A 26,725-nucleotide genomic window follows, 5' to 3' on the forward strand; every position below is an offset into this window, starting at 1 on the left:
GATCCGTGTATCCTTTGCCACCCCAGCCAGCGTTCGACCACGCTGAGCATGCGTACATCATTTGTGGGATTGCTACCCCTTGGTAGATGTTCCGCATTTCCCTTGCTCTTACTCCCCAGGTAGAGCTTCCTAGGCTGCTGATGGCTGCTATGGTCTTTGAGACTTTGCGCTCTATTTCATCGATGTGTTGTTTCCACCTGAGGGAAGTGTCCATGGTTAAGCCGAGGTATTTGCATGCTGTCTTGGGCTTTATCTCGCCCCATTTGCTCTGCAGCGGTGTATCGACGTCGATTCGTGACCTTGCTCTTGTGAAGTGGACGAGTTGGAACTTTTCAGGTGCGAAGACGGATGCATGTGTTGTTGCCCAGCCTTCCGCTACTTCTAGTGTCTCTTGGAGTTTGCTGCAGGCTTCTTCTGCTGTATCTGCCCATGCAAGGATAGCAACGTCGTCGATGAATCCTGTGGCGACTGTATCCTGGCCCTGGTTGCATCTTTCGAGGAGGTCTGCGTTGTAGAATAAGTAGAGTATTGGCGATAGGGGAGAGCCTTGCGGTATGCCAGTGGTGAGCGTGTATGGCTCGGACCGATAGCCGTCGATGTGGATATGGGTTTGTCTGTTTCCTAGGAAACTGGCAATCCATTGTACTATTGCTTCATCGACCTGTCTCTTCCTGAGGTTGTGAAGGAGTCTCCGGTGTGATACGTTGTCGAACGCCCCTAGCACGTCGAGGAGGAGCAGACTCGCAACCTTTCCTTGTCCTTTGTTCCAGGCTTCGTATATCTTGTCGATGATGAGATGCAGTGCGTGTTCTGTCGACCTTTGTTTTCTTCCGCCCATATGGTTTTCCGGTAGTAACTTATATGTTTCAGCCATATAACTTAGCCTTTCCGCTATGATTGCATCCATAACCTTTCCGACGGTGTTCAACAGTGCTATTGGTCTATATGCTTTGGGTGTCGTGTAGTTGTCTTTGCCCGGCTTTCGTAATACGACTGTTGTGGACTTCCTAAAGTGTTGTGGGCAGTATCTGAGCTGGAGGCTCTGATTGAATGCCCGAGTTAAATGGGGGCTGATCCATGGTCTGGCTAGTTGCAGCGCCTTGTTGGTGATTCCGTCGGGACCGGGTGCCTTAAGCGGTGCTGTTTTTTGTATAGCCTCATCTACTTCGTTTTCTGATATAGGTGGGAGCGTGATTTGTCCTTGGTATGTTGCGTTCTCTATATCTTCGAGGTTGGCCTCTGGGGGCGTTGGGAAGAACGTTCTCCTGAAGAGTTCAGCTTTATCTTCTGGCGTGGTAGCTGTTTGAGAGGTAGCGGGGTTTGTAATCTCTGGCGTGACGGTTGGTGTTTGGTTCTGTCGTGTTCGGGCCCATTTTGCGATCCTCCAGAGCGAAGCTGGCGATTCTGCTGCTGTTTCTACTGCCTCGCGGTGTGTTTTCTGTAGCGTCTTCCTAATAATCCGGCCTTTCCTGTTTCGTGCTGTGAGGTAGGCCTCCCAGCTTCGTTCAGTGTGTTCCTCGTTATATCGTCGACGTAGTCGTTTAGTTTCAGCAAGGATTTCCGCGCATTCCTCGTTCCAGCCTGCTCTCGACTTAGGGGAGCCGGTTTTCGTTGGTACTCCTTCGTCAATGGCTGTGGTGAGGGCTTCGGTTATCTCCTGGATGTATCTGTCTAGGGCCGCTTTCGTCCTCGGCCTCCTTAGCGGGGGAAGGGTCCGTTTGACAGCTTTCATAAAGACGGTTTCGTCTATAGCCTTCCAGTTTCTCTTCTCTTCTTGTTGTAGTTGTGCGATTGTTAGGTCTAGCGATGTTGCGATAGGAAGGTGGTCTGAGTCGTGGTTTACGTTGTCGTCTATTCCGCATTTTATGAGCCTGTCAACCAGCCCAACTGTGATAAGGCAGAGGTCTATTGTTGAGCGGCCGACTCCCTCCATGTATGTAATCGTGCCCACGGGTAGTTGATTGATGAGGTCGAAATCTTCCATCAGTTCTATCAGTTCTCTCGCTTCGGCATCTGGCGTCCGGATCTCGCTTCCTCCCCATAGCTCGTGGTGAAGGTTGAAATCCCCTACCACTATTTGTTCGATGTGGTGGTTGGCTTCTAGCGTTTTCCGTAGTTGCTGTAAGGATCTCATCCTGTCGTCATCTTGGTTTTGCGGGTTGTATATGTTGTGGATGGCGACTTCAGTGTTCCGGCCTACGTTAAATCCCAGAGTGAGAGTACAGAGATCTTTGCTGTGTTCCTTGAATTGCCACTTCGAGTGGTCTAGCTTCTTGTTCACGAAGAAACAGACCCTTGCTGGGCCTTATTCCCTGTTCGACGGGTAGCAGAGGTGGAAGCGGTCCTTCGCCGGGTGATGCGTTGTGGCGTTGTAGGGATTTATCCATGGCTCCTGGATGGCGAGGATATCGTAGTCGTCGATCCTGGGGTCGCGGAGGAGCGTAGCCATCACCACATCCCTCGACTTTCTTACGTTGTACTGTAGTATCGTGAGTGTGCTTTGTGTGGTCATTCGCTATCGTCGACGATTTCCATAGGGTGGCTATCTTTTGTCATCTGTATGTTCGCGTCTATGGCTTCAAGCGCTCGGCGAGAGGGAACTATCGCTCGTCTCGGCCGAGAGTCCTCTGCTGCGACAACGATCGTGTTCTCGTCTTGTGTCTGGCTCCCTGTCGGCTGCTGGCGTTTCTGTATCTTCTTCTTTATGGGTGATCTGCTACGCTCCAGGCGTGTGCTCTGGCTCTGGCTCGGTTCCAGTACTGGCCTCGATGTCGTCCGGATTGTTGGGGTCGTTCCTGTGGCGGTTGGGGCTGCTGTGGCTTCCGGGTGGTACTTTGGTCGTTGTTTGTATGCCGCTTTGATTTTGGCTAGTTCCCGCATCCTGGTTGGGCACCGGCCGTGCCACGCTTCGTGTTCGCCGTGGCATGCCGCGCACTTCCGGGGTGTGGCCGTGTCGCTTTTCGAGGGGCACTCTCGGGTTGCATGTTCTTGCGCGCAGTAGCCGCATGTTGTCGTTGCCTTGCACTGGGTTCCTATGTGGCCGTATGCGTGGCATCTGAAGCATTGTCTCAGACGGCACTGTCTGTCGTATCGTTCGCATTGGAAAACCTCGCCTTGCCAGATGAGTCCTTCATCGATGAGTTTGTTGGCGTCCTCCGCCTTGGCGAACTCGACGATAACGGACGAGGCAGACTTTGTGGTGGAGGATCTAGTTAACCATCCGATGTACTTAATCTCTGCGGTGGGGATGAAGGCTTTGTTATCCTGCAATAGTTCGTCTCGGAGTTCCGTAAAGAGTTCCATGTCCATTGAGCTGGTTCGTATGCCGTGTGCTAGGATTCCGTAGGTTGGGATCCGCACCGTGGCACCGTTGCCTATTCGGTGTTCCCAGTCCTCCGCAAACTGTCGTAGGGCCTCCATGTCTGTGGTAGTGGCTGTTTTGATACTCAGGTCGCCGCTTTTCAGTTGGTTTGCGGACACGGTCTTTAGTTTGCGGATGTGCTCGTTGCTGCTCTGTTCGATGGCGCGGTCTACGTGCGCCTTAAGGTTACGGGGGTTCATGGCTCTGATGCTGGCAATGGTGGTAGGATCTCTAATGTTTACGATGACCTCACGTAGGGTTTGAACTTGGGATGGTCTTTGGTTTTGTGGGTTATGCATGCTTGCTATGAGTCCTCCTCTGGCGGCTACACTGGCATAGGACTGTGCGGCGCTCCCCTGATTCATCGGTCCCAGTGCTTTGATATCCCTCACCATCTTGACAGTCAGCTCGCTGGCTTTCAGTGCCTCCTTGGCGGCTGTGTTAGTGTCCTTGTTAGTATTAGTGTTGTCCTTGATTTCGGCTGTGTTTTGCTGGATCGCGATTCTGATGCTGCTCGTGGTTCGGGTGGTGTTTTCATTGGCTGCTTTTGTCTCCATCCGCAAATTTTCAATTGCCTGGTGAACGTGGCCGATGTCGGGGATGTTCTGTATCTTGACGATGAGTGCTAGAGCCCCGATAAACGCGGCCCTGACTCCTTGAGGCTGGATAGGTTGACCATTTGCTGTGTCGATCGACTTCAGTGCTGTCTGGAGGTATGTGCTTAGTTCTGCGGCGTGCTCTCGGTATGGCGTTGGCCAGGGCTGATCCTTGGGCCATGGGGTTGCCATGATGCCTGTGTCGCTATGGGCTTCACGACGAGCAAAAGGCTATCCAATTGACCTGTTAGATCGTGTTGTGGTGCTGTTATTTGCTCTGATTTCAAAAATTTCGTTCTCGCTGTTGTAGATGTTTCCGACTATATACCTCCGATGGAGTGGGGCCGGTTTGGATCCGGCCGGAATAACTATTATTCCGGGCTCCGACCCCACGAGGCTGCACGATGCCATGAGGGCATTGCGACATTCTAGGAATAGGTTAACTACACATTACTGCAAGAAATAATGGGCTGTCCTACCGTCGACTTGCTTCCCAAGATAGCATCGGATTTGATGAATCGATGGGGACACCCCAACATAGCCCGCTAATTTCAGTGCCTTATTAAAGGACTGGTGGAACGAACTCTCAGTGAGCTGTTTACTTGTGACAGTTCCGTCTCGGGCAATGCCCCGCACAATTGGAAGATCGAGAACATCCTCGTTCCAGTGAAGAATAATCTCATTGTCGCCCTCTGGAATCTCTAACTCGTAGAGACTTTCCAGACTGTCAAAGCCGAACATGGTGTCGTCTGCAAAGGCCAAAGACAGCAGCAGGACATCGTGGTCCCGGGCTGAGCTCCCAAACCTGTTCATTGAGTGAGTACCAAAAACAAACAGAGAATCCGCCTAACTTACGTGTCATTCTCAGTGTTGCGATTGTTCTTTACAAATCTTTGGTCAAACCTCTAGAAAAAGCGGTAGCCGCTGCCCTCCCGTCGTGTTTGAACGATTTCGATATCCTTGTTCTGTCAGTACCGGCCAGATGATGTCAACCGAATGATAAGTACCTTGTACGTAACGTTGCCTGCGAATAGTGCGCCGATTCTTGCTCCTGTCGTCACGTACAGCATGAAAAGGAGGTGTAGTTGTATTCTGACTCGCTCGTGGGGGACCATAAGGTCACTCCAAATGGCGTGGAGAAGGCGGTCTACCGTTTTCTGTGATCCTACCGCAACTTGAAGCGATATAAAAGCGGAAAAAGTCCTTGACTTCGGTCATACTGGGAGCAGGCGCGTTCTTTCGCAAGACGAAGGCTCGAGTAGTGGTAAAATCAGGAGGTGCAGCATTCAACTTCTCTGCAGTCCCAACAGCCCTTTGCCAATACCAGCTGAGAGCAGGTAAGCGAATGAATAGTGGTCGTATTAAGGTTGAACTTACGTTGCATAGCGATTGAGAACTGTGGCATGCATGGCTGTGGTGTTGTTGACGTACTTCTCTAGGTTCGCTTGGCTGTCTCGTTCTTCGTAGGCACCGTGTTCATACCCCCGAGCCGCCGCCCGAGCAATCAGCTCTTCAGGGAGTACCCCCATGATATCGGGTCGGATTTGGCGTTATCGTGTGGAAATCGACACTTCAATCAGACTGAGAGGGACCAAGAGGGGCTAAATCTGGAGAAAGAGCAGGAAAGTCAAATGAGGGGAAACAGTGCCCTTTTGTAAAAGGTTTGGCACTCCTTCAATCATACGTTCAGTTTTTCGTTTCCTGATTATCGTAGTCTGTCGGCGCTTACCTGCATTAACATCCAACTAACACTTGTAAGCTTGGCTGCACCCGCTCACCCGCTGCTCACCCACCACTCACCTTCGGCATCACTCAAAGGGTTAAAAGCAGCAACAGCCGGCCGGGTGAGCAGTTAGGTGAAGAGAATCCACTTGAGCAGCATAGTTCACCGCCACAAGTGTGAAGTGGGAGACCTTTGCGTCAGGGGTTTTGCAGCCGACTGCTACAGCCTAGATAGGCGAGAAGAGGATATGCAACGGCCGCAAGATACAGCCTCATTTCGTTTGCAAGTTGGTTCGTGTTTTGATGACGAGCTCGGCAAGATGTGTTGGAGTTTCAGTGACTCGGCATGTGCAGCTCAAGTCGGCCCGAGTTCGTGAGATATGTGATTGGAAGTGAAGAAGTCCAGCTGTGGGCCTGTGGCAGAAATCGTACAGTAACAGTAGTTGTGCTTGTTTCACTTCCTCTCCAAATGCAACAGCAATCTCTGCCGATCGCTCTGTTGCCTTGAAGATGCAACAGCCCCATCGGGCAACGGGAGAAATTCTTGGTGACGAGATTCGCTGGATCCACGATGATGGCACCCTGATGTTACGAAATCTTAGCCAGATAGAGCCCTAGAGAAGAAGAATCAGACAAACGACGTCATTCTTTACTTTCACGTTCGATCGTACCTTTCTATAATACCCCCTTCGTATCCTCAACTCTTGACCTTCCTCTTCCTCATTACCCTCCTTCGACGGACAACTGCAGCGAAGTCCTTACGAGGACGGGCCACTAAGTCCGAGCCCCATACTCACGCAGAAGGACCTCCGAGGTTACGAAAATATCCTCGCCCGACGCGGAAGGGACCCCTAAGGTCAACAGACGTTGTCACCGGGTGAGACGGGCCCCCAAGGCCGCGATCCCTCATCCCATCATAGGAAGGACTATCGAGGCCAAGCAAGAAGACATCATGGAGATCTCAATTGGCCGGAGGCGAGAAAAGTTTAGAAACGCCGGTAATCGAAACATGTTGAACAGCTTGAGTTGGACCCCGGTTATGGTCGACCGACCGCGTCACGACGTACGATCCAAGAGACATTTGACGCACTAAGCCAAAGCCAATCGTACCCTGTTGGTTGCCGTCAGGGATAAGTTGTTGATATTTCTCTGGCCACTGAACGATGCTCGAGGCTAACCAAACGTTTCCAGCAGGGACTGCTTCGCGGCCACGTGAGGGAAGTCGCGTACCTGCCACCAGCCGGCCAAGCCTCCTTCTTTCCCACAGTCCGATTCACCTTTCGCTATCATTTTTGCTGCCTCCGGACGCAGCCCTTCCTAACTTCTCAACTTCAACTAGAGAATTTATTCATCCAAGGCGCCGACAGAGTGGACAGCTCTCACCAACAGCTTCTAGGTAAGTCGTTTCGGCGAAACCGACTTATGTCCTAACTTCCGTAGGTTTAACCCCCGCGCGGTGTGCGCGCTTCGAATCCTTCTCGCCTCGTCGCGATCGCCGCCAACCAGCATTCCAAAATCTCTACTCTGCTTTACACGCACGCACGACTTCCGAAAGGCCTTGTCGATTATCAGGCATCAGCTTGTCTCCAAGGCGCCTTCCCGGTCCCGCTTCGGTCACATTCCAGGCTCACTTGCCCGACCACGCCGGTTGCGGTCAGAATGAGCATGGCACGACTCCCTCTCGAATTGTAGTGCGATATTCTTGAGCATCTCGAGCCGCCCCTGCGAAACGCTGTGCTCAACAACCTCGTCCAGTGCTCTCATAGGCTTTGGGTCCAGCTTGACAGCACCCTTTACCGGCGAGATGCTCTCAACGGCTTGTCCGTACTCTGGGCGTCAGCGCGAGGCGATGCCGCTGCTCTCCGAAAGGCCATCCGCCACGGCGTTCCCGTCGACGTGCAATGGCCACGGAAGTGGAGGAGTCCCTGGAAGGAATCCTCCTGCCTGGAAAAGTGGCGTGCTTTCGCGCATAAGGTCAAGGGTTACACGGCGCTGCAAGTCGCTGCTGTACTTGGCCACACCCATCTGATTGAGATACTTGTCCGTGCCGGCGCCGACATCAACGCCGTCACCGTCTGCTGCTGGCGCTGTGAATCCGGAGCGGAAACGGATACGATTACCGACATCGCGCCCAGAACAGCGAGAAAGACACCGCTCCACTTGGCTATTTGCCATCGCAATTGGAACACGGCCGAAGCTATCGTACGCCACGGATCCTCTCTTGTGGTGGACGGCCCCGATGGCCCAGAAGATGTACTCGAGTGGGCCGACTCCGACGGAGCCAACATCCGCAACTGGACGGCCCTACACGATCTGAGCCGCCACTGGACGCCCGGCAACGAAGCCGGCGACTTTGCCGAGTGGTTGGTGGCACCGGGTCTTATCGACATCAACGCGCCGACAGACCGAGGCATGACGCCCTTGGCGACGGCGTGCACTGCCGGCCAGTTCAAATTAGCCCACCGGCTGCTGTCTCTGGGGGCGAACTGCAACACCAGCGTGCCGACCCGGCCTACAGAGACCCTGGTCCACATCGCGCTTAGAGCCTGCAACGATATGGGCATGCAGCGGTTGGCGGTCAACACCGGCGACGACGAGTACTCGCTTTACCTTGTGGGACGAGACGAGGCGTTCGACATGCTGCCAGAGCTAGTCCAGCGGCTGGTGGACAAGGGTGTGGCCGTCAACGCGACAGACGCAACCCACCAGACGGCGCTTCATGTCGCCGCAACCTTTGGCGAGCTCGGCATCGTTGAGCTCCTGCTGAGAAACGGAGCGGACCCGGCGTTGCAGGATATCGACGGCGCTCGGCCCTTGGACTTGGAAAAAAGTCGGAGCCCACTTCTGACGCATGGCCGCTGGTCTAGACGTCCTGGCTGCGGGCCTTTTCCGTCCTCCGCCACCGGCGACAACACCGGATTTGTGACAACACGGGATCATTCACTGCTCACCGCGACTCAGGCGGCACGCGTGTTTGGCCCCGATGTCTTGTCGCCCACGGATCAGGCCGGCAGAATGTTCTTTGAGCTAAGCGAGATCCATACACCGCATACTGCGTGCAAACTGCGTTTCCAGTGCTGGTTGGTCATCGACAGCCAGAACCCGACTCTTGAGCATGTCCCCCACATCGCTTCGACCTACTGGGGCGGAAATCCCTTGCTCGGAATCTCCCTCAGTGGGCTATCCGCCGTGTTCTGGGCCGTCAAAGGAAGGCCCCGAGTCATTTTGAAGTTGAAGACGTACGACTACCACTTCAAGGCTCGGCGGAAGCACCTTGTGAGAGTGGAGTTTCGGATGAACCACAGCAGGACCCAGTTCTTGCAGTTTGTCCTCCCGTTTGTCCTCACCATAGAGGAAAAGTCTAGGTAAGTGGTTTGGTTAAACTTGAAAGCTGCACTGGCTAACAGGCTCTTTTCCCAGGTCATTTGTTCGCCGTGCGTGGAAGAAAGGGGCTGTGTAGGACGCGATACAGAAAATACTGGCTGGATGGAATGGCTACGGCTTGCTTTAACGTCGTACTTGACACTTCTATCTTATCTACGAAGCACTATCATGTGTACCTAGCGTAGCATGTTTTAAGATGGGTAGGCTTTAAAAGAACACGTATTCGCTCATCACCTGCCTCTGACGACCGTGTCTGGAATTCCGTCAAGACTTTAATCAGCCGGTCGACGCGCGGCTGGGAACAGGTTGGGGCTATGTTCTGTGCCGGAAGACCTTGGCGTCATGCAGCGTGAGTCGATCTCTAGAAGTGTATTCCGCTTGCCATCGGTTCACTGTAGACAGCCTACTGCTAATAGAGTCATAGATAGTGCTGTGCGCTGTCTTGCAACAGCTCCAAGACAAGCTATTGAAATAGGCCAGCTGCCCGCAGGTTCCACGCAGGTCGCGCGGCATCCCGGGTTCCGGCGAATACGGGCGCAAAAGGGTGGGAGCAGTGACATACGCATGAACCGGATTCCAGCCGGCTGAAAATACCTGCGGATAACATACGAATCGCTTCCCTTTGCTTATCTAGACGTGTCGTGATACCCCCAGCCCGTCCGGGTCCACCCGGACCTATCCGGGTTATCCCGGCCCTCATCGGGGCATTCCTGCCACATCACTGTTTCATTCGACTCATGATACCTTCATTCGCCTGGGTATATAGATCCCAGCAGACCCTTTCCTTTGTATAGTTAGTCTAGGAGGGAGAGGCACTTGTAGACACGATTCCTGCGCCCTATGCTCATGACAAGACGGTTGCTGTACAAGGCTCTTTGCCCGTTGTCTTTTCGTCACGCAACAGATATCATCAACAGAACACCTGTTGCTTCACCCTGCCGAAAGGCTGCACCGTCTAGTTGGAAAGTGGCATGTCAACTCATCTCCATCTGTTATTCCAACAAAAGCACCAGATGGGAGCTACTAGTCCACGGGCGACCCGCCTAGGACTCAGCACCCTGTAACAAACGACAGCATGTAAATACCACACGTCTACAGGCTGGCTTTTCTCTGCATAGAGGCGAGGCTAGAGGCAAGTCGATGAATGTCATTATGTACCTGTCACACAGATCTCCTATGCTCGGAGGTACCGCAGCGACGCTGGACCACTGCCATTGTCTCCATCCAAAGTCTTCATCTAACAACTCGGCGCATCTTTGTATAGGCCTGTAGCGCCGAGGCAACTTCATGCCACCGAGGGTCCCTAATGGCAAAGGCTCGAGATCTTAGCCTATCTATGTCCTGCTAGGTTATGCTTGTAGCAAGGACGGGTAATCAAAGCGCCAGAAGTGCAGTGTGTTGATAGGGCTACTGTGTGCAGAGTTTGCCTTGCCGATCAGAAGCACGCGATTGGCGATATTGTTGGGGGTGGACGAGTAAGTCGTGCTGCCACTGTGGTCTCTGCCGTCCTGATTTCTGCCGCCTGAAGCTGCAGTCACGTCAGCAAGCCCTCCGTACTTGTCGCCGTTGAGCGAGAGACCGAGGCGAAAGCCCGATCGCTCATTGTCAGGGGAGGGGCGCTCACGCGGATCGGAAGCGGGGCGCAGAAAGTGACACTGTATACTGTTGGGTGCCGAGGTTGACGCCGACCATGACGTTTGCGACCTTCTGGACAGCGATAGAGAACCTGGTAACTTCGTTCTGCTCGAGGCACATTGGGACGAACTGGACGTCATGGGCCTTGCCAACCAGCTTGACGATGACTGTAGGACACTGACGAAGAGGTTAGCTTTGCCCGGCATGCGATTCACGTCTATCAAGGTGGTGGGGCGGGGATTTGGTTGTATCCTACGTCCTTTCCTTGGCGACCTGTGGCACGTCGTCTTTGACTTTGAAGAACTCCAGGAGAGCGACCCAGTCGCAAGCCGCGTTCCAGGCGATAAGCGTAGAATTTATCTTTCGTAGCTTGTTCTTGCGGGAAAGGTGTGGTAGCGAAGAGATAGTTGTTCGCGAGATTGGCGAAAGGTTGAAAGGCAATAAAATTACACCTGTAATGGAAAGAGAATTAGGAAGGAGTTGGCAGGCTGCGAAGACAGGAGGAAGGTTCGACTCAACCCACCAAAGACCACAGTGCAATTCCCAGGAGAAACTGACGGAATGAGAAGGCGTTGGCGGTTTATTTGGTCCTTGGTTTCTGGTAAGAGGGGCACGCTTATTGTTCTTGGAGATGATCATCGAAAAAATTAAGGATTGGCTCGGCGAATTGATAGAATAGCAGAGAGCGTACGAGGCTTGCTTGGGGCGAAACAGACGTCAATGAAATGGAATTGCATTCGCAATATCGGAATTAACAGTAAGTCCTTCATGAGACAGTGTACCGATCTTCACATCCTCCGCCATGCATCTTCCATCTCAGAATCCATATTCAAGGCCGTCCTCCCAGGCACGACGAGAGTCTTGGTCCACAACGAGTTGGCAAGCTCGGGAAAGGGCACGTCGATCCTCGTCCTCTTGGGCGATTAGGCCCTTGGCCGGCTGGCTGAGCAGGTGACGCAGCGACTCGCATTCGTTGATAGCGCGGGGAGAAGCAAGATAGATGATATCGGCTGTCTGCCAGAGATGATAATGTCAGTGGCCTAGTTTGAAAGAACGTGGAAAGATACCGCGTACCTGAGGATCGTCGGGACTTAGCGTCTAGCAGTGTTCCTCGAGGTTGCAGCCAGGCGATGTCATCAGCACGGCGTCGATCCCTGTCTTGCCGGCGCGGCATTGGCGGAGAAGATGGGTTCTGACGAATATGTCACCGACTTCCGCAGACCACCAGAGGCGGACTTTGATGTCGGAGGGGAACTGGAAGTCCTTGAGATAGTCGGAAACGACCAGCAGGAACTCGACGTTGTACTCGGGGATCACCCAGACGCCCGGCTTGTATATTTTGTTAGCCTCGGGGACTTGGTCGAGGGCACGAAGGTGTTCGTCTCGAGCATTGAGCGGCTCGTCGACAACCACGGAGCAAGTGAGCCAGTCGACGTTGGTGGTGGTGTCACTGGCGTTCTTCTTGAGGGTGAAGTTGTATGGCTTGTCGGGCGTGATGCGGCTGCAGTTGAGCTCGCCGTAGACGACAGGGCAGTCGAGCGCGTCCTACGCGTCACTCGCGACGTCGTCCGTCAGGAGGTCGACCATTATGAGGCTGGCGCAATGACAAAATTCAGCATGAAGGCAAGATGATGTAGAAGCACAACTTACTATGATGGCGCAGAATAAGCGTGACGTATTTCTGCGTTGATATTCGTGCGAGGTCCTGCGATTGTGGCAGGTTGGCAGAAGTGGTCATCGAAGTGAAGACAGAGTGATCTGTTCAGGTCCCACGTGATTTCGTTTCGTGGCACCTTCCTTATGGTATTCACTACTTGCTCCTGCCTGTAGTAGACAACCGAGGGCCCGGGCAAGTCGGCCCGCACCAGAGTTCTGGGAGATGCGGATACTTAACCTAACCTCAAACCAGGAAATGTTTTCCCATTATGATTTGAATCTCAGTATCTAGTACCTTTGCGGGCCTTCATTATTCAACAGAGTTTACCCCCGTGAAAGCGACTAGTTCCCCCAGGAGGCCATCTCCACCAAATAGGCTTTCGCGGCTGTCCCTGATCTGTACAAAAAAGGTACCGACTTGTCATGGTCTTGCTCGTACTACAATCCACTTTTCTCGTCCTAAGTCAATCCACACAGTATCCTTCTACCAGTTATATATGTATGTAAACTTTAAAGATAAATACAGTAAGTGATACATTTACATCTGTTTAGGATGAAAAACCCTTAGGCGAAAATCCTAGTAAGCAGTATATGTATGAAATCCCTTTAGATTTTTGACAGGCAGGAGTAACGAGATCTAGAAAGATAAAGAAACTCTCTAATTAGTTATATCCTCCTTCCTACTTAGCCAAGGCAGAAAGAGAAAGGAAAATATCGTCCCCAGTCGGATTCGAACCGATTCCCTGCGGGGTGGGGCACCGCAGGGCTTCCAGGTCTCAACCACTAGACCATGGGGGGGCAACGGACTGTACAGGTCACGTCACTAACGGTAGGTGCCGGCAGCAGTAGTTTAGCTTGGGAACAAGGGACGAAGTGGAAATACGACGTAAGCCCCAACAGAAAGCTAGGATTGGCCGCGAAGTATGCCCTACCTAGAAGTCTGGCCTCGTCTGGGCTGCGAAAAACTTGTGCGTGCTGATATGTCAAGCCAAGGCTACCGCTATCTTCTTTTGGTTTAGATACCGCTGTTGTTTTATTGGTTGCTGTCAGGTTGTAAATATAATTTAGTAAATTAAGCGAGCCCAGCCTAGCCAGCATGGCGGCTCGTGGCGCATAGAAGCAAAACTGTCAGAAAGTCATGAACAGACACGTCATGCACGGCAGAGCTGCAGGGGGTCTTCGTCAAAAAACCGCCTTACGACACGAAGTACGAGAGGTTGACATGCCAGGCCTGACACGAATCAGCCTCTCAGAGAGCCCGGGCGACGTGTATAGAGCCGGTTCCTCTCTCCGCATTAACCGCGCTGCCCTCCCCGTCTCTTCTGATCATCGAACAGACCTCGCACTTCTCTCTATTCTCGAAACGCGAATCTGAGATTCAAGCTCACATTCACAATGTCTGTCGCCGAAGCCAACTCGCCCCGCAAGTATGGCAAGAAGGCCAGAATGGGCACCATGGGTATTGTTCTGAAAGGCGCCATGGTACTGCTTCTCCGACGCAGGGCGCCCGGGGGACCTGGATCCTTTGAGTCCAACGCGGTGTGCTTTTTGAAGAGTAATGTAAGGTGAAGACCCAAAGGTACTGAGGGAGATCCAATGGTGATACAGAAGGGGCTTTGGAAAAACGGATTTTGACAAGCGAATTGAAATTGCGGGATGAGGAGGAAAAGGTGCTACGACTGAAGGGGGCAACTAGGAGGCCAGGAAGAAGACGAAGCCGCTTTTGCGATCCAAAGCTGAACTTGAGTTAGGGATCGTTGGTGAGTTCCGAGAGAGTTCATGAAAGTTCAGAAATGGCATAGAGGCGAACCGAGGGTTGCCAAAAGTAAGAAGTGACTTCTCGTCATTTCTATCTCGTAGTCATCCTCCTATTCTCTTCGTTTTTCCTGAATCCACTCAGCGGGCGTCCCCACACGGGAACTACAACCTGGTCACATCCCCCAACGCTCGTCTTGATAGCAAGTTGGCCACTTTATCTTATCTAGAGGATGCTTTTTCTATTCATGCCTGAAATCTACTACTCAAAGACTCCTACTCTGTTGCGGAAGGTGTATCTGGCTGAGGACTACCCGACGGATGGCAAGAGCCATGCGTATCTTCTTGTTTTGGGCCTGACGGCAATTCACAACACCTCTCATAGGTGTCTAGTACTGGCCTGGGCTATCTTGCTAAGTGCAAAATGCCCACTTTAGCCTCGTAACACCATCGACGCCTGATATGACTAACAAGAGAGCAAAAAAAGAAGGGGAAGAACTGCAGCTGGCCACTTTCAGCGATTTTCGCCACTGGTAGGACGGCGGTCGAGACGTCTGACCACCGAACCGAGCACCACCTTGAGAATGCTGTCTGGTGTGAGCACGCCCCGCTTACCGTGGTCCCAGGTGACAGTATCGACCATGTCGCGATGATCGCCGCTGACCTTACCACCGAGACTATCATCGAGCTCTCGGAGCGCCTCACGGGTTCCGGGCCCGTCACCTTCAAGGTCGACGGCGTCTCGGCGACGGCGCACCATCCTCAGCCTCGTACGATGGCTAGGGTAGGCCAACCCAGAGGTTCAGACTAAAGTCCGGACTGCCCGCCCAGAGCCGCCTCGGATCGGACCAAAGTCCGGATCGCACGAGGCAACCCAGGCAGCCAGCGGCAAGGCTGCCTCTATTGCAGCCTCCCAGGGGAAGGAAGGCCTGGACCCCTCCCCCTTGCAGGGGTAAGTCATTTGCCCGCACAGGGTAGGGAGAAGGGAAGGAGGGGGATGACGGAGGCGGGGAAGCTGCCTTCATACCCCCCCTATTGTTAGAAACCCCTCTGAAGGGAAGGTGCAGACGGCCCGTTCCTTCCCTTTCGAAACAACCAAGCAGGGGATTCTTTTCCTGCATCCTATAAAACCCAACGAATTATCCAACCCAGACGAGGCCATTGCACTGCCTGCCCAGCCTGCTTTGAGGCTGGTACTCATGGACCCGACGTTCAAAGTCGGCAGCGCGTCGATCTCCCTCCGAACCCGCGGGCCCGTCACCTTTAACGTCGACGGCGTCTCGGCGACGGCGCGCCCTCAGCCCCGCACGAAGGCCACCCTACGCCAACCCGGAGGTTCGGACGAAAGTCCGGACCGCCTAGAGGATTCCGGAGCCACGGTTCGGGCCAAGGGCAGGATCGCAAGGCGGGCTGGCCACAGATCGGACCAGAGGAGGGATCGCACAGGGTGAGGCAACAGACCCTAGGGCCGCCCTAGCCCAAATGCAGGGTTGGACCTCCGGATTAACATGACCCTAGGAAATGACTGCCTGCGACGAATGGATGGATTGTTCCTAGCGACAATACGTGAGATGCGTGACCAGCACATTATCCAGTATAAAAGCCTACCCACTGTTAACAACAAGGCTGCCCTCATCAACCTCAAGCCACCATCGCAGGGCCAAGACAATCACAATCCACGATGTACTGCACGCTCTCAGACGGAGAGGCACGCCGATTGTGGAAGGGCTGACAACAAGGCCGCCAGAGCCGGCCAGGGATCGGACCAAGGGCAGGATTGCAACGCCAGGATCAGACCAGGGACAGGATTGCAACGCCAGCCGGTCACAGATCAGACCAAAGGTGGGATCGCCCAAGGCAGGCCAGCAGTCTCTTTCATGTCCCAATGGCCAGGCAAAGACTTGACGAAAACGGACAGAGCCTCTGAAGCGCCAGCGTAGCTCGTTGCCGACTTGGAAGAACTGCACACCGACCTGATGCATAGGGGCGTCGAGTGTGTCGAGCTTCTTGGCCGCGGAGATGACAGTAGACTCGACATCATCCGAGGGTGCGCCGTCGGTGATGACGATGATGTTGATCGGCTTGACGCTATCAATGCCGTCCTTATTCCGCTCGAGGAGTTGCAGGTAAGGCCGGAGGATGGAGTGGAGGCGCTGACCGGTGGGTGTGCCGCCTCTGGGACTGACCGTGGTGAATATGTTGGTGACCGTCTCGGCGCTGCGGATGCTGTAGTATCCGCTGGCGGCCTTGCCTGTCTTGACGGTGTCGCTGTTTGATGATTTGTGGTTTAGAAAGTACAGGTCGACGCCGTCATCATCATGGGATGTGCAGATTGGAGTGATGGCGTGGAGAACGTTCTGTACCTCGGGCCAAGATTGACCAGACATCTAACCCGAATCGTCGATAACGAAAATGGTGTCGAAGGAGGACAAGAAGGCGTAGGGATCCTCAACCGTGGAGACCGTCATACCGGCCGGAGGCGGAACTGACGGGGCCGGCTTTGGATGGGGCTGGTGATGGGCTTCTGGCCGAGTCACTCGGCGCCGCCAAGTAGTTGGCGCCGGACTGAGGGGTGCCGTCGCGGTGTAGGCGGGAGGAGATTCCGTGGGATCTGGAGGATGGTGAGAATTACTGGTCGTAGTCGGTGAGTCACCATGGTGTTGGGCCAAGACTCACGGTTGGTTTGCTTGGTTGAAAGGTCGTCGAAAGGTTTGTTGCTTAGGGTCATGTTGGACTGCGGGTTCCTCGACTTCAGGGAAGACGAAATCCACTTGCGGAGCATCCTATCTTTGATGGAGCCAAAACGCCCTTTGGAATTCTCGAGTTTCGGTATTTCTTCTTGAGAGACGATGGGGAACAGGCAGGAGCCGGCTTTTCAATGTCGCAGCCAACTTGATACAAGTAGTAGGGTGGAGCTGTGAGGTGATGGAATGGTATCTGTTCCTTCTCGAAAAAAAGGTTTGCAGTGACCTTGTTGGTTTGCGGGAATCGGGGCTGCCAAATTGGCGGTTCGGCGTTAATGGAGGATTTCGGGTTTAAGGGAAGGGTGCCCCACTTCACAGGCCTGCGGCAGGGCACCCTTGCCACTTAACCTTCCTCCTCCATAGCTGCACTACCCCAATCGAAAAGTGAAGTTATCACCAGAAAACACGATATATCGTACCTTTGTGCCAACAGACCTGATGAAAACAAAATTTGTGTCTGATCCAGTCACCTTCAAAATAATTATGACAAAGAATTGTTTAGAGTCTGGTTGGCTGTCTCCTGTCCTTGAGAGCTTGACTTGATTCTTCGTGCATTGGTTCAAACGCCTACACACACGTTAGTCACTTCGGAGTGCTTCATCTTTATACCAGGAACGGGCTATTAGACTCCTTGAAAGTTTCGTTCCGCGGATTGAGCCTCGTTGAGGCTTGGCCATCGTCCGTAGCTAGTTGTTATCCTACCTGGGGCGGCGCCGGGGGGCTGAGCCCGAGCCTACTACTGGAATGGTCAGCTATGCCGTCAAGGGCTCATTTCCGTTCTGGCTGACTTCCTGTAGGGCGGGGTCACACTATTGTTCCTGAAGCCTCACATGAGAGCGGAAAGGCACTGCCACATCATGTTGCATGCGCAAGCATGCGATTGGCCACTGATAGCAGGGCCTGTCAGAATCGTCAACTACTCGTGCACCATCACAGCGATATATAAGGGCGATGCGCAAGGACTGCCCGTTCGGCTGTCTTTCCGACGTCCCCGTCAGCGCATGGCCCAGCAGGCGTCTGTTGGTGCAGACCCGCCGTTGATACTCCCTCCGGTTAGGCGCTCGGCGATACGCCAAGCGTGTTGGTCAATGGTATCGGGGGAGCATGAGGGCTCGATCAGAACAAGGCTTACACAATTGCGTGAAGTACCGGTCACATTCTCCATCCCGGTGTGAGCTCCACAGCATAGAAAAACGTGTGCAAGATTGACCGGAATCCACCGATGAAAGCGGGCCGAGACATAATTTGGAAGGTCACTCGTCCGTAACTCCTGGGGGAATCACGGTGAACTGTCATGACTGTTCTGCCCACGGCCAAAATTTGACACTCTGGTTCTCCATGGGTGTTGAGCCGCCCGACCACGGCTTATTGGTCTCCCAGGCTTTATGGGCGAGCGTCTGTAACAGAATCAAGCCATCACTTGATCTACCCCATTGGCCCATCCGGGACAAAGTGGATATTGAAGAATGTCTTGATAATTTGTAGTGTGGGGTGTCCCTTGTGTCACAAATAACCTAACATTAATTTCGAGAGCGCAGGCAGTAGCGTGTGAACGAGAGGCGATGTGGGAATACTGCGTAAGGCCACCTGTTGGTTGCGCTTTCGCAGCACTGTGGCGGCGACGTTCTCCATCTCGCCGAACCCAACGTACCCAGGAGTGCAACGAGGCCACGCTCACGGCCTAGCGAGTCGCCCTGTACCCAATGCTGAGCCGGGGCTTCAGAGTTGCGACTGCAGGAGAAAGGGGAGGCGGATGCATTCTAAAGAAGGTTCGCCTGGATTAGAACACGCCGACTCTATGCCCAATCCAATATCAGCTCTGTGGCTCAGAAGCCTTAATACTTCCAAAGTTAGTAGGTATTAGCAAAAGGATAGAAGCTAATCCTCGCATGCCAGTCGGGAAAGCAGGGCATCGTTCGAAGCATTAGTAACAGAGGGACGAGACACCTTCAACGGAAACGTGATCGCCTTTTCGTTGTGTCCTATCGCCATTGCAAGCAGGCCAATCACCATAACAGAGCGGAGGCTGCCATTTATTCTTTAATCCATACATAATACACTAAAGTCAACCAAACCAATATTCGGTACATAAGAAGACATAGAAAATCCACCGTCACCAGCATCCGGAAGTCGCCAATCGACATGCCCGAGTTTCAAAGTCTCTCCAAGGCCGGAACCTTCTTGGTGATTTCATGACTGAACCTGGTTTTCTCCATCATCTGCGTCGAACTCCGTTTTTATGCCTCTTTGCATCTCTTGTATACGACGTTTGGTTTTGACTCCAAGGGAACAGCGTACGACTACCAAGTGGTTCAGGGTATAGTGGCGCTCGACAAAGTCGAATAGGCCATCATCGGAGACCCCGATTCCTTCGAATCGAACGACTGTGAGACAATTCCAGCGTTTAAGACAAATCCGTTGGAAAATATGCCGCCCGTGGCCATGAACGGAGGTCAAAAAAAGTTTCTCAAGATTTGACGCGGCATGGAGACAGTCCACCATGTTTTTCCATTGCGGTAGTTCGTAGAATCGGATGTCGATGCTTGTCAAGCCCGCGAATGCGGCTTGGCTGAAAGGGTGCTCCAGTGGCTTCAAGGTTTCTTTCCATACCAAGCTTGTTACTGTCGACTCTGGGTGTCCCATTGCTGGCTGAAGATATCTGACAAAGCCCTCGCTGGGTATTTCAGTAGCATAAGGAGCTTCCACTACGAAGATGTATTCATCGGATGCTTTGGGGGGTTCCAGTCGCCAATCGGCCATATCGTACGAGACAAATGTGGCAACACGAGGCAGTTGTTTGAGACCGAGGGTGATTAAGTCCGGAGCGGGGATTGCGGAGCCTTCTTCATAGTCGTCAATGATGTCATCATCCTCCCAGAATAAATCAAGAACCCGTGTGATCTGATTTTTTGGGATTGGTGGCTGGCGAGTTTTGAGCCATTCTTCGACCGGATCGCTCTGGTATCTACGGTTTTCCAACCATACGATTTCTCTTACGTGGATGGCGAGATGAGGGGTTTTGGAGATTATCCAGAAAGCCTCCAAATGGAACATCAACAATGAGAGATGGACGCTGTGGAACAGTATCTCTTCTGCGGGTTTCTTGAAGGGTTTCCACGTTAGACGAAGGTTCTTTAGGTATGGGGTAGACTTTCGGTCTGGGGTAGACTGTCCCAGGAAAAAAACGATAAGGTGGATTATCTCGAGCGGCATCTTGCCTATTGGCGAAAGCTGAACAGCCATGTTGAAGATTGAAATGAGCTGGTGTGAGCAACAGAGGTGATGAGCAACTGTGAATGCAGTCGGTGTTTTAAAGGCGCTTGATCAAAATCCAGCTTGCGAGAGTGGCCACAGAACACAACAATCCGTCAGACGTGCCTAGCCGCAGCAGCCATGCCGCGGCTCCTTAATTTCACAAGAAATAGCCAACTTGCGTCGATCGCGTTCCTTCCAGGTGGCCCCGACAGGGCTCGGCCGACCAGTCGCGGGATGTCCGGTGCGTGTTCTGTTCGCGTAGCCTCTCTCAGGCATACGGTTGATGCATGGCGAACGAAATGAAGCCTTCTCATTCCCGTTAGCGCCATCGTTGACGCCGCTTGATGTCCAGTGGTGCAAGACTTGAGTGGATACGACACTGGGCCATTAAGGTGACCGATGACACAGATCCCTCACAGCCAATCAAACATCTTCCCAACGTCAAGGGGCGACTGCTCCGATTTCAACACAGCTACATGTACGGCATGCACGGTTCTTTCCGCCCGAGGGTCCAGGCCCGCGAGGAAGCTGGCGTGTCTCCACAGCTCAACACGCTCAACAGGGATCTGGTCAGCACACCGGGGCTGGAACGGAGGTCCACATACGGCACCGCGTGTGTGGGGATGAACCACGTGCTGTTCCCGCTCCCGAGGCGGACCCACATCAAGAAAGTACTCAATACCAGCCCAGACGTGCCCGCATGGCCAGCCACTTCCACGGCTCCACAGAAGAGGATGAGTCAAGTGTGGAGCAAACTCATCATCCGTAGCCAATCAACACATCTCCTTCCAACGTCAAGGCGGCCGTGATAACTGATGTGGCACTGCATACGAAAGCAACGGCGGAAATTTGGTTTGAAGTGAGAGTATCTCTTGGGTATCTTCGTCATTGGGTACTCTTATTAAACGCAACCTTGCTTGCCCGTTCAGCGAGGACGCCCTGGAATAACGTCCGAGCAAGTTGGCTGCTCGCTAATCCCAAGTCCCTGAGCAGAGCTGACGACAAAGTAACCAGAAGTTTATCGATCAGCGAGTCAAATCGCGAAGACAATCGCCCCGTTGAGCATCTTTGCCACAATATCTGGCGCATTTCCCATCAAATAGGTGCCTAGATAACAGGGTTCGAATGCTGCACGATTCGGGTTTCTTCTGTTCTGAACGGCACTCGACGGCGTGGCGAACCAGTTCCAGGACCTGGACCTCGCTGATGCAGACTGTCTTCCCTTCCGTCCAACCGAGGGTATGGAGCGAGCTAGCTATGAAGAGCCCAGATGCCATGCCCGGTATCTGTTTTGGATCTTGTGATGAAGGCGCAAAATGGAACCATAATTACAGTGCAGCAATTGCAGCTTGAGGACCACGACAGGTCTTCATTCCAAAATCTTTTGCAGTGACTGACAGACGCTGGTACAAGTACATGGATGCCAAACGAGAAGATGTAGACTGCTAAATGGATGTATTTGCCAGGGTAGAGAAACGCCACGTTGCTGGTACGATTGACAGGTACAAGTTCTGCCGAGATCCATAACCAAGACCGAGTGGTACGTTTTTCGCTGTTTGACCTGCACATTGAGCGAGGCTGCTCCCGCAAGCGAAAGCAGCCGAGTCTTGGATCATTGTTTTAATCTCCCTGGACCGTCGGGGGTGCATCTCATGAAGGCGGAAGTCCATCCGGGTGCCGCGGAGACGTTAATTGAACCTCAACCCCCCCAGGGGAGCTACACACGGATTGTTGAGCTCGTACTCTAGACCAATGAGCACACCCGGCAATTGCAAGATCCTTGAACTTCCGGTTTCCCCGATGCACTTCAAAGAAAAAAGCCCGGGTTTGCAAAATGGTCATGCCGCGGGTCAGAGTAGGAAAGATCACCCAAGATTGGAGAGGTTGGCGAGAAACCCCTGATCAGCTGTTGCAGGAGCTAGCCTTTGCGTGACATTATTGGTTCTCGCGGTTTGCAGCTAGCCGGCGAGACTTCAGACCCGGTGCTGGCAAGACTAGGCTTCCCAGCATGTGCATAGCCCTTGGCAGGCACTTGAGTGGTTGACGCTGCCGTGCCGTTGAAGTTTCCAAGGCACAGCGATCCCAGTCTTGTGAGCCTGCGGCCAAGCCAAGCATGTAACTGATGTGGCGCCGCTGAGCTCAAGGATGCAGGATATTGTGTTGTGCTTGGAACCCGATTTCCCAGGAACAGTAGGACTGGTTGGCGATGTTGAAGACTCTCCTGCCGCAGTCGGCGGTCGTCTCAAAATAATTTGAAGACTACTGTACTAGGTAGAGTAAGAATGCCTGCAACTAGGTTATATTCATCAGAGGGTCCCAGGTAAGTTTCTGCTACTGATGTCGCACCTGCATGGTCTGATGGCTTTAAGAACATGGTCCGCAGCTGATTAGTCCTCGAATGTAGCAGGCTTCGTGGCGAAGTTGCTTGACAGAATGTGGTGCGTAAGTCGATTGGGAATAATATTGCCCATCTACCTGAAGTGACAAGAGCATCTTGGCAAGTCTCACGCTAACGCGTTCCCCGTGGTCCTAGCACATCTAGGTACGTTGCCAAGGCGGTCCCTCTTAAGGTCGCACAGGTACACAATATGAAGAAAAACACGGTAAAGAAAAACACAGTATAAGTGTTATGCCCAACACTGAACACATCGGTCCTAGCACATCATAATAGCGAAAAACTACCCTGCGACAAGGCAGTGGCGCTTGGTCGTTCAGCTGGCTAGCAGTGGCAGCAGGCATGCTGGTACGTTTGTCACTAACGTACGCCTCACTGTACAGGCATCCCTGTCGAGATGCTTGGTCGCATATCATCGTTCAAAATGCTCAGCGAATCGCCGATGCAGCTGTGGGCCCAAATCTGTGTGTTCTCAGTGCCCAACTACTTTGGTTGCGGGCAACAGTTTCAGTACCTCTGTTAGGTATTCTGGCAGGTAATTAGTGCCTAGAACGATATGTCTGGATCTCGGCAGGGGGCCAGGCAGATATCTCTGGCATGGTTACGGAACTGAAGGCCACTCAGCTTATCGGCAACAAGGGCCCAGGACCGCTAGCATCTCGCTAGGGGTCAGGCAGCCCTGTGGTATCAAACATGTCTGGGCTGGCCTTTTTCAGGGGTTCGGTCATGGATATGAAGTAATCAAGCGTTTTAACGGGTTGTAAACCCTGGCTAAAGGTCATTGGCATCGTTACACATAAGAATTTTATCTGTTCTGGGCATCAAGAGTGGTTTGAGTTCACGGGATTCTACGATCGTTAGATGTTGGAATGCCGACCAGAATGTCGATGGGAAAGAGGAGTCGGCGGTCAGTGTGGGCCAATCAGATCACATGGGTCCACCTCCGTCGGAGTGGGAATGGGTCCATCTGGCCAGCCATATCACGGCCTTCATCGATTGCTGCCATTCACGTGAGATCCTCTCTTCTGCAACCCACGAAGCAATGTATCGTGATGGATACACATACTCAAGCCGCAATTGCCGCACTGCAATTGTGGATCGACATCATCACATAATGCGAATACCCTCGTATTATTGAGCCATTCGTTCACTCGAGTAATCTGTGATACCAACGTCAAACCCTCTCAGATTAAACGCTAAGAGGGCAACTTGGAAGAAGAACCCGATTCCTCTGTCAATTTTGCCGAATGAAATGACTATCAGAGCGATGTAATGTTATCTTCTGATAAAGAAGTGATTTGCACCGAGGATGGGACCGATGCGCTGGCATCAAAGATGTCGCACATAGGGGTCAGATATACGCAGTCAAAACGGTCCATCTAATAGAAAAGGGGAATAGGGCAACTAACGGGCCTATATATACCCGTCTGGAGCACTCAGTCCCACACGTACATACGTACAGGGATACCCTGTACGACAAAAGACGACAATAGCGAGATGGAACTCAACGAGTATTCTGGTCTTACGACCTTGAATTTTGTCTGTTACTTACTCCGACAAGGCAAAGGAGAAGAGGGATGATCAAGGATGGTGCTGTGATTGTAGAGTTTGAAAATAACCTTCTACTCGATAACTGTGCTGTCTTCCTTCCCTCCCCACCAAGAGAGTAACCGCACCTGGAAAAGGTCAAAGACATCAAACAATATCAGAAATCCTAGGGCGAATAAATCTTGATGCCCGATCCAGGCCTTGACCCCGTCCCATTCGCTGATTGAGTGGCTACCAAGGATGTGGAGCCGCGCCATGGAGGCGGCCACTTGGTAATTGGCCTATGGTTGCTCTGAACCTAGGGTAAGGAACAGAGTAACTCGAAAGGCACAGTCTATTATTTGGAAATTAGCAACGATAGAATCATCCAATCTCTTTCTTCTTGTCGTAATTGGGATTATAAGAGCGTAGTGTTGAGCGAATCGCTACTCGAAAGCTGTGTTGCAGTGCGATTGATATCATGCCCCTTGGTGTTATCAAAAACAATCTTCCAAGTTACCGACCTTGCCACGGCATCAAGGGGTACTGGGGCGGCAGCGGTGTGCCATTTGAGGGCACCACGAAGCTGCCGTGGGCAGATGACGAGTATCCCATGTCGCCAGCGGCGTTGGAATCCCCATTACTGCAGCTGGCGGACAGAAAAGCTTCGGGAGTATGCAGCGAAAAGCATGGGGCAATTGACGACTGCTCAGCGAAATGATTCCAAGTTCCGTAGTTGTTTGGTTTTGTAATAGAGTTCGGACTACCGTCTGGAAATATCCAAGGCACAGGCTGATTCCAAGAGTCGAAGGCGCATAAGTACGAGGCTGCATCTGAAGACACTTCCCACACGCTTATCAGCAAACTAGAACGACATGAAAAAGCGATGAGATTTACCTGTGGCCTCTGGGCCGAGATTTCCAAGTGTACACGGTTGTATCGGAGGTGGTGTCACACCTGGAACTGGATGCGTGACACCGAGGCGGTGTTGCTGGCGTTGGAATACGTCGAGAGACTGTTGATCCGCCGTAGCAGAAAGAGTCTCAGGCGCAAAAGAAGCACATGACGTCGCTTGAGGGCGTAGATCGATCGTCTGTAGCGGCAGCTGGCCTACGGCAGACACCTTGCACTCTGTCTTAAGCCTGATACAATTGGTGCATTTACCCTCGACCATTCTACAGCGTATTTTTCGTCGACGACAGTTTCCTTAGTGATTCCACCTCAGTATTAAGTACGTAGGAGCCTGCAGCTCTTCAAGTTGACCAGAAGGGGGGGGCGTAATCACTCACCACAAGCTACCTGGGCTCGACGGTACGATGGAGCAACTCTTCTCTTGTCACCAGTCAGACTATTGTGATATGGACCTAAAGCATCAAGCTTCTGTGCCCCGGTTTTACGCCAGGGTAACAGCCGTTTACACCTGTGATGAACATGGCGTAGGTGAAATAAGGATCAGAAGCGTCCATTCCTCTAGAATGGAGATACAGGACGAAGGCCGGGTATTTATTCCCATCTTGAGGGCATCTACGTCTCGGACCGAGTTTCAGGACTGACTCGCAGACACCCCCCCCTTATACCCATCATGACACACCCCCTCAGAAACGCCGAAGGGGTTTCTGGATTCTAGATACAAGACTCCCATCCAGAGGGTTTAAAGGCTGCTAGCAGGGGCAGCTAACAGTCGGTTGAGGGGCCCTGTGGAGGGCCCGGCGTGAGGGCCACGGAGGACCCGGCGTGAGGGCCACGGAGGACCCGGCCCTTCCTCCCGTCGAAGTTAGGGGTTGGCCCTTCCTCCCGTCGAAGTTAGGGGTTGGCCTAGGCCTCGCTGGCCTGGCCTGATCCAGCTGTTCTAGCTGGACCTGGCTAACAGCCCCTTTAGGCTGAAAGGACCCTCCTGCTCCCGTCGAAGTCAGGGGGTTTGGCTCTAGCTATAACCCGTCGGCTGGGTCCTTCTATTGAGGTCAATAGAATCCCTCCTTCTTCCGTCGAAGTCAGGGAGGAATAGCTCTGGCGCCGACCCGGCCTGTCTGGCCGGATCCTTCTAACGGCTGTGGGGCCGAAAGGTTGCGTGGATCCATGCCCCGGAGGGCTCTTCGCCCCGGAGGGCTCTTCGCCCTGGAGGGCTCTTTGCCCCGGAGGGCTCTTCGCCCCGGAGGGCTCGAATGGAGGGATCCCTCTAGACGCAGCAGACAGACTGGCCAGAGGGATAGTTGAATTAGGGATCCCTTCGGGCGCAGCAGAGGGCTGGCCGAAGGGCTGGCTGAAGGGCTTATTGAAAGAGATAGTGAGAACGCTCTCTACGCTGTTCAGGCACAATAGAAGGGTTGGCATAGAGCTGGGCTCATAACTGTGATGAACATGGCGTAGGTGAAATAAGGATCAGAAGCGTCTATTCCTCTAGAATGGAGATACAGGACGAAGGCCGGGTATTTATACCCATCTTGAGGGCATCTACGTCTCGGACCGAGTTTCAGGACTGACTCGCAGACACCCCCCCCTTATACCCATCATGACAACACCCTATGTCTACTTTTGAGGAGTCCTTCTCTTCCTCGAAAGTCTGCTCTCTGGTTTTCGGGTCCGTCAGTAGGGCAACGGGAGCCGGCACGCTATCCGTAGACGCGTCAACTGTGGGACCAAAAGAGCGCATATGTAGGGGGGATGGGTTCGGTTTTTCGGTTTCGTGTTCTGCCAG

At 53.0% G+C, this 26,725-nt stretch overlaps 7 protein-coding genes across 7 annotated transcripts; 2 read left to right on the forward strand and 5 right to left on the reverse strand.

The window, feature by feature from the left end:
• Positions 1 to 4,407: 4,407 nt before the first annotated feature.
• CH63R_14398 (uncharacterized protein) lies at positions 4,408 to 5,486 on the reverse strand (the record flags this gene model as incomplete). The annotated part of the gene is made up of 5 exons (XM_018309372.1): positions 4,408 to 4,762; positions 4,813 to 4,862; positions 4,965 to 5,008; positions 5,127 to 5,284; positions 5,335 to 5,486. The coding sequence occupies 5 exons, from the start codon at positions 5,484 to 5,486 to the stop codon at positions 4,408 to 4,410; spliced, it is 759 nt and encodes a 252-aa protein (XP_018150615.1).
• A 1,145-nt stretch (positions 5,487 to 6,631) lies between these two features.
• Positions 6,632 to 11,067, forward strand: CH63R_14399 (ankyrin repeat protein; the record flags this gene model as incomplete). Its single annotated transcript, XM_018309373.1, has 4 exons — positions 6,632 to 6,742; positions 7,372 to 9,044; positions 10,484 to 10,538; positions 10,741 to 11,067. The coding sequence occupies 4 exons, from the start codon at positions 6,632 to 6,634 to the stop codon at positions 11,065 to 11,067; spliced, it is 2,166 nt and encodes a 721-aa protein (XP_018150616.1).
• A 729-nt stretch (positions 11,068 to 11,796) lies between these two features.
• Positions 11,797 to 12,285, reverse strand: CH63R_14400 (uncharacterized protein; the record flags this gene model as incomplete). The annotated part of the gene is made up of 2 exons (XM_018309374.1): positions 11,797 to 12,199; positions 12,248 to 12,285. 2 exons carry the CDS (start codon positions 12,283 to 12,285, stop codon positions 11,797 to 11,799), a joined length of 441 nt encoding a protein of 146 aa, XP_018150617.1.
• A 1,464-nt stretch (positions 12,286 to 13,749) lies between these two features.
• On the forward strand, positions 13,750 to 14,156 carry CH63R_14401 (uncharacterized protein; the record flags this gene model as incomplete). The annotated part of the gene is made up of 2 exons (XM_018309375.1): positions 13,750 to 13,914; positions 14,106 to 14,156. 2 exons carry the CDS (start codon positions 13,750 to 13,752, stop codon positions 14,154 to 14,156), a joined length of 216 nt encoding a protein of 71 aa, XP_018150618.1.
• A 467-nt stretch (positions 14,157 to 14,623) lies between these two features.
• On the reverse strand, positions 14,624 to 16,496 carry CH63R_14402 (von Willebrand factor; the record flags this gene model as incomplete). Its single annotated transcript, XM_018309376.1, has 2 exons — positions 14,624 to 14,700; positions 16,079 to 16,496. The coding sequence occupies 2 exons, from the start codon at positions 16,494 to 16,496 to the stop codon at positions 14,624 to 14,626; spliced, it is 495 nt and encodes a 164-aa protein (XP_018150619.1).
• Positions 16,497 to 16,891, reverse strand: CH63R_14403 (von Willebrand factor; the record flags this gene model as incomplete). The annotated part of the gene is made up of 2 exons (XM_018309377.1): positions 16,497 to 16,720; positions 16,786 to 16,891. The coding sequence occupies 2 exons, from the start codon at positions 16,889 to 16,891 to the stop codon at positions 16,497 to 16,499; spliced, it is 330 nt and encodes a 109-aa protein (XP_018150620.1).
• Positions 16,892 to 19,043: 2,152 nt separating this feature from the next.
• Positions 19,044 to 20,096, reverse strand: CH63R_14404 (uncharacterized protein; the record flags this gene model as incomplete). The annotated part of the gene is made up of 1 exon (XM_018309378.1): positions 19,044 to 20,096. The coding sequence occupies one exon, from the start codon at positions 20,094 to 20,096 to the stop codon at positions 19,044 to 19,046; it is 1,053 nt and encodes a 350-aa protein (XP_018150621.1).
• Positions 20,097 to 26,725: the final 6,629 nt, after the last annotated feature.

Source organism: Colletotrichum higginsianum, chromosome 11, assembly GCF_001672515.1.
Source record: "Colletotrichum higginsianum IMI 349063 chromosome 11, whole genome shotgun sequence".
Classification (NCBI taxonomy): Eukaryota; Fungi; Ascomycota; class Sordariomycetes; order Glomerellales; family Glomerellaceae; genus Colletotrichum; species Colletotrichum higginsianum.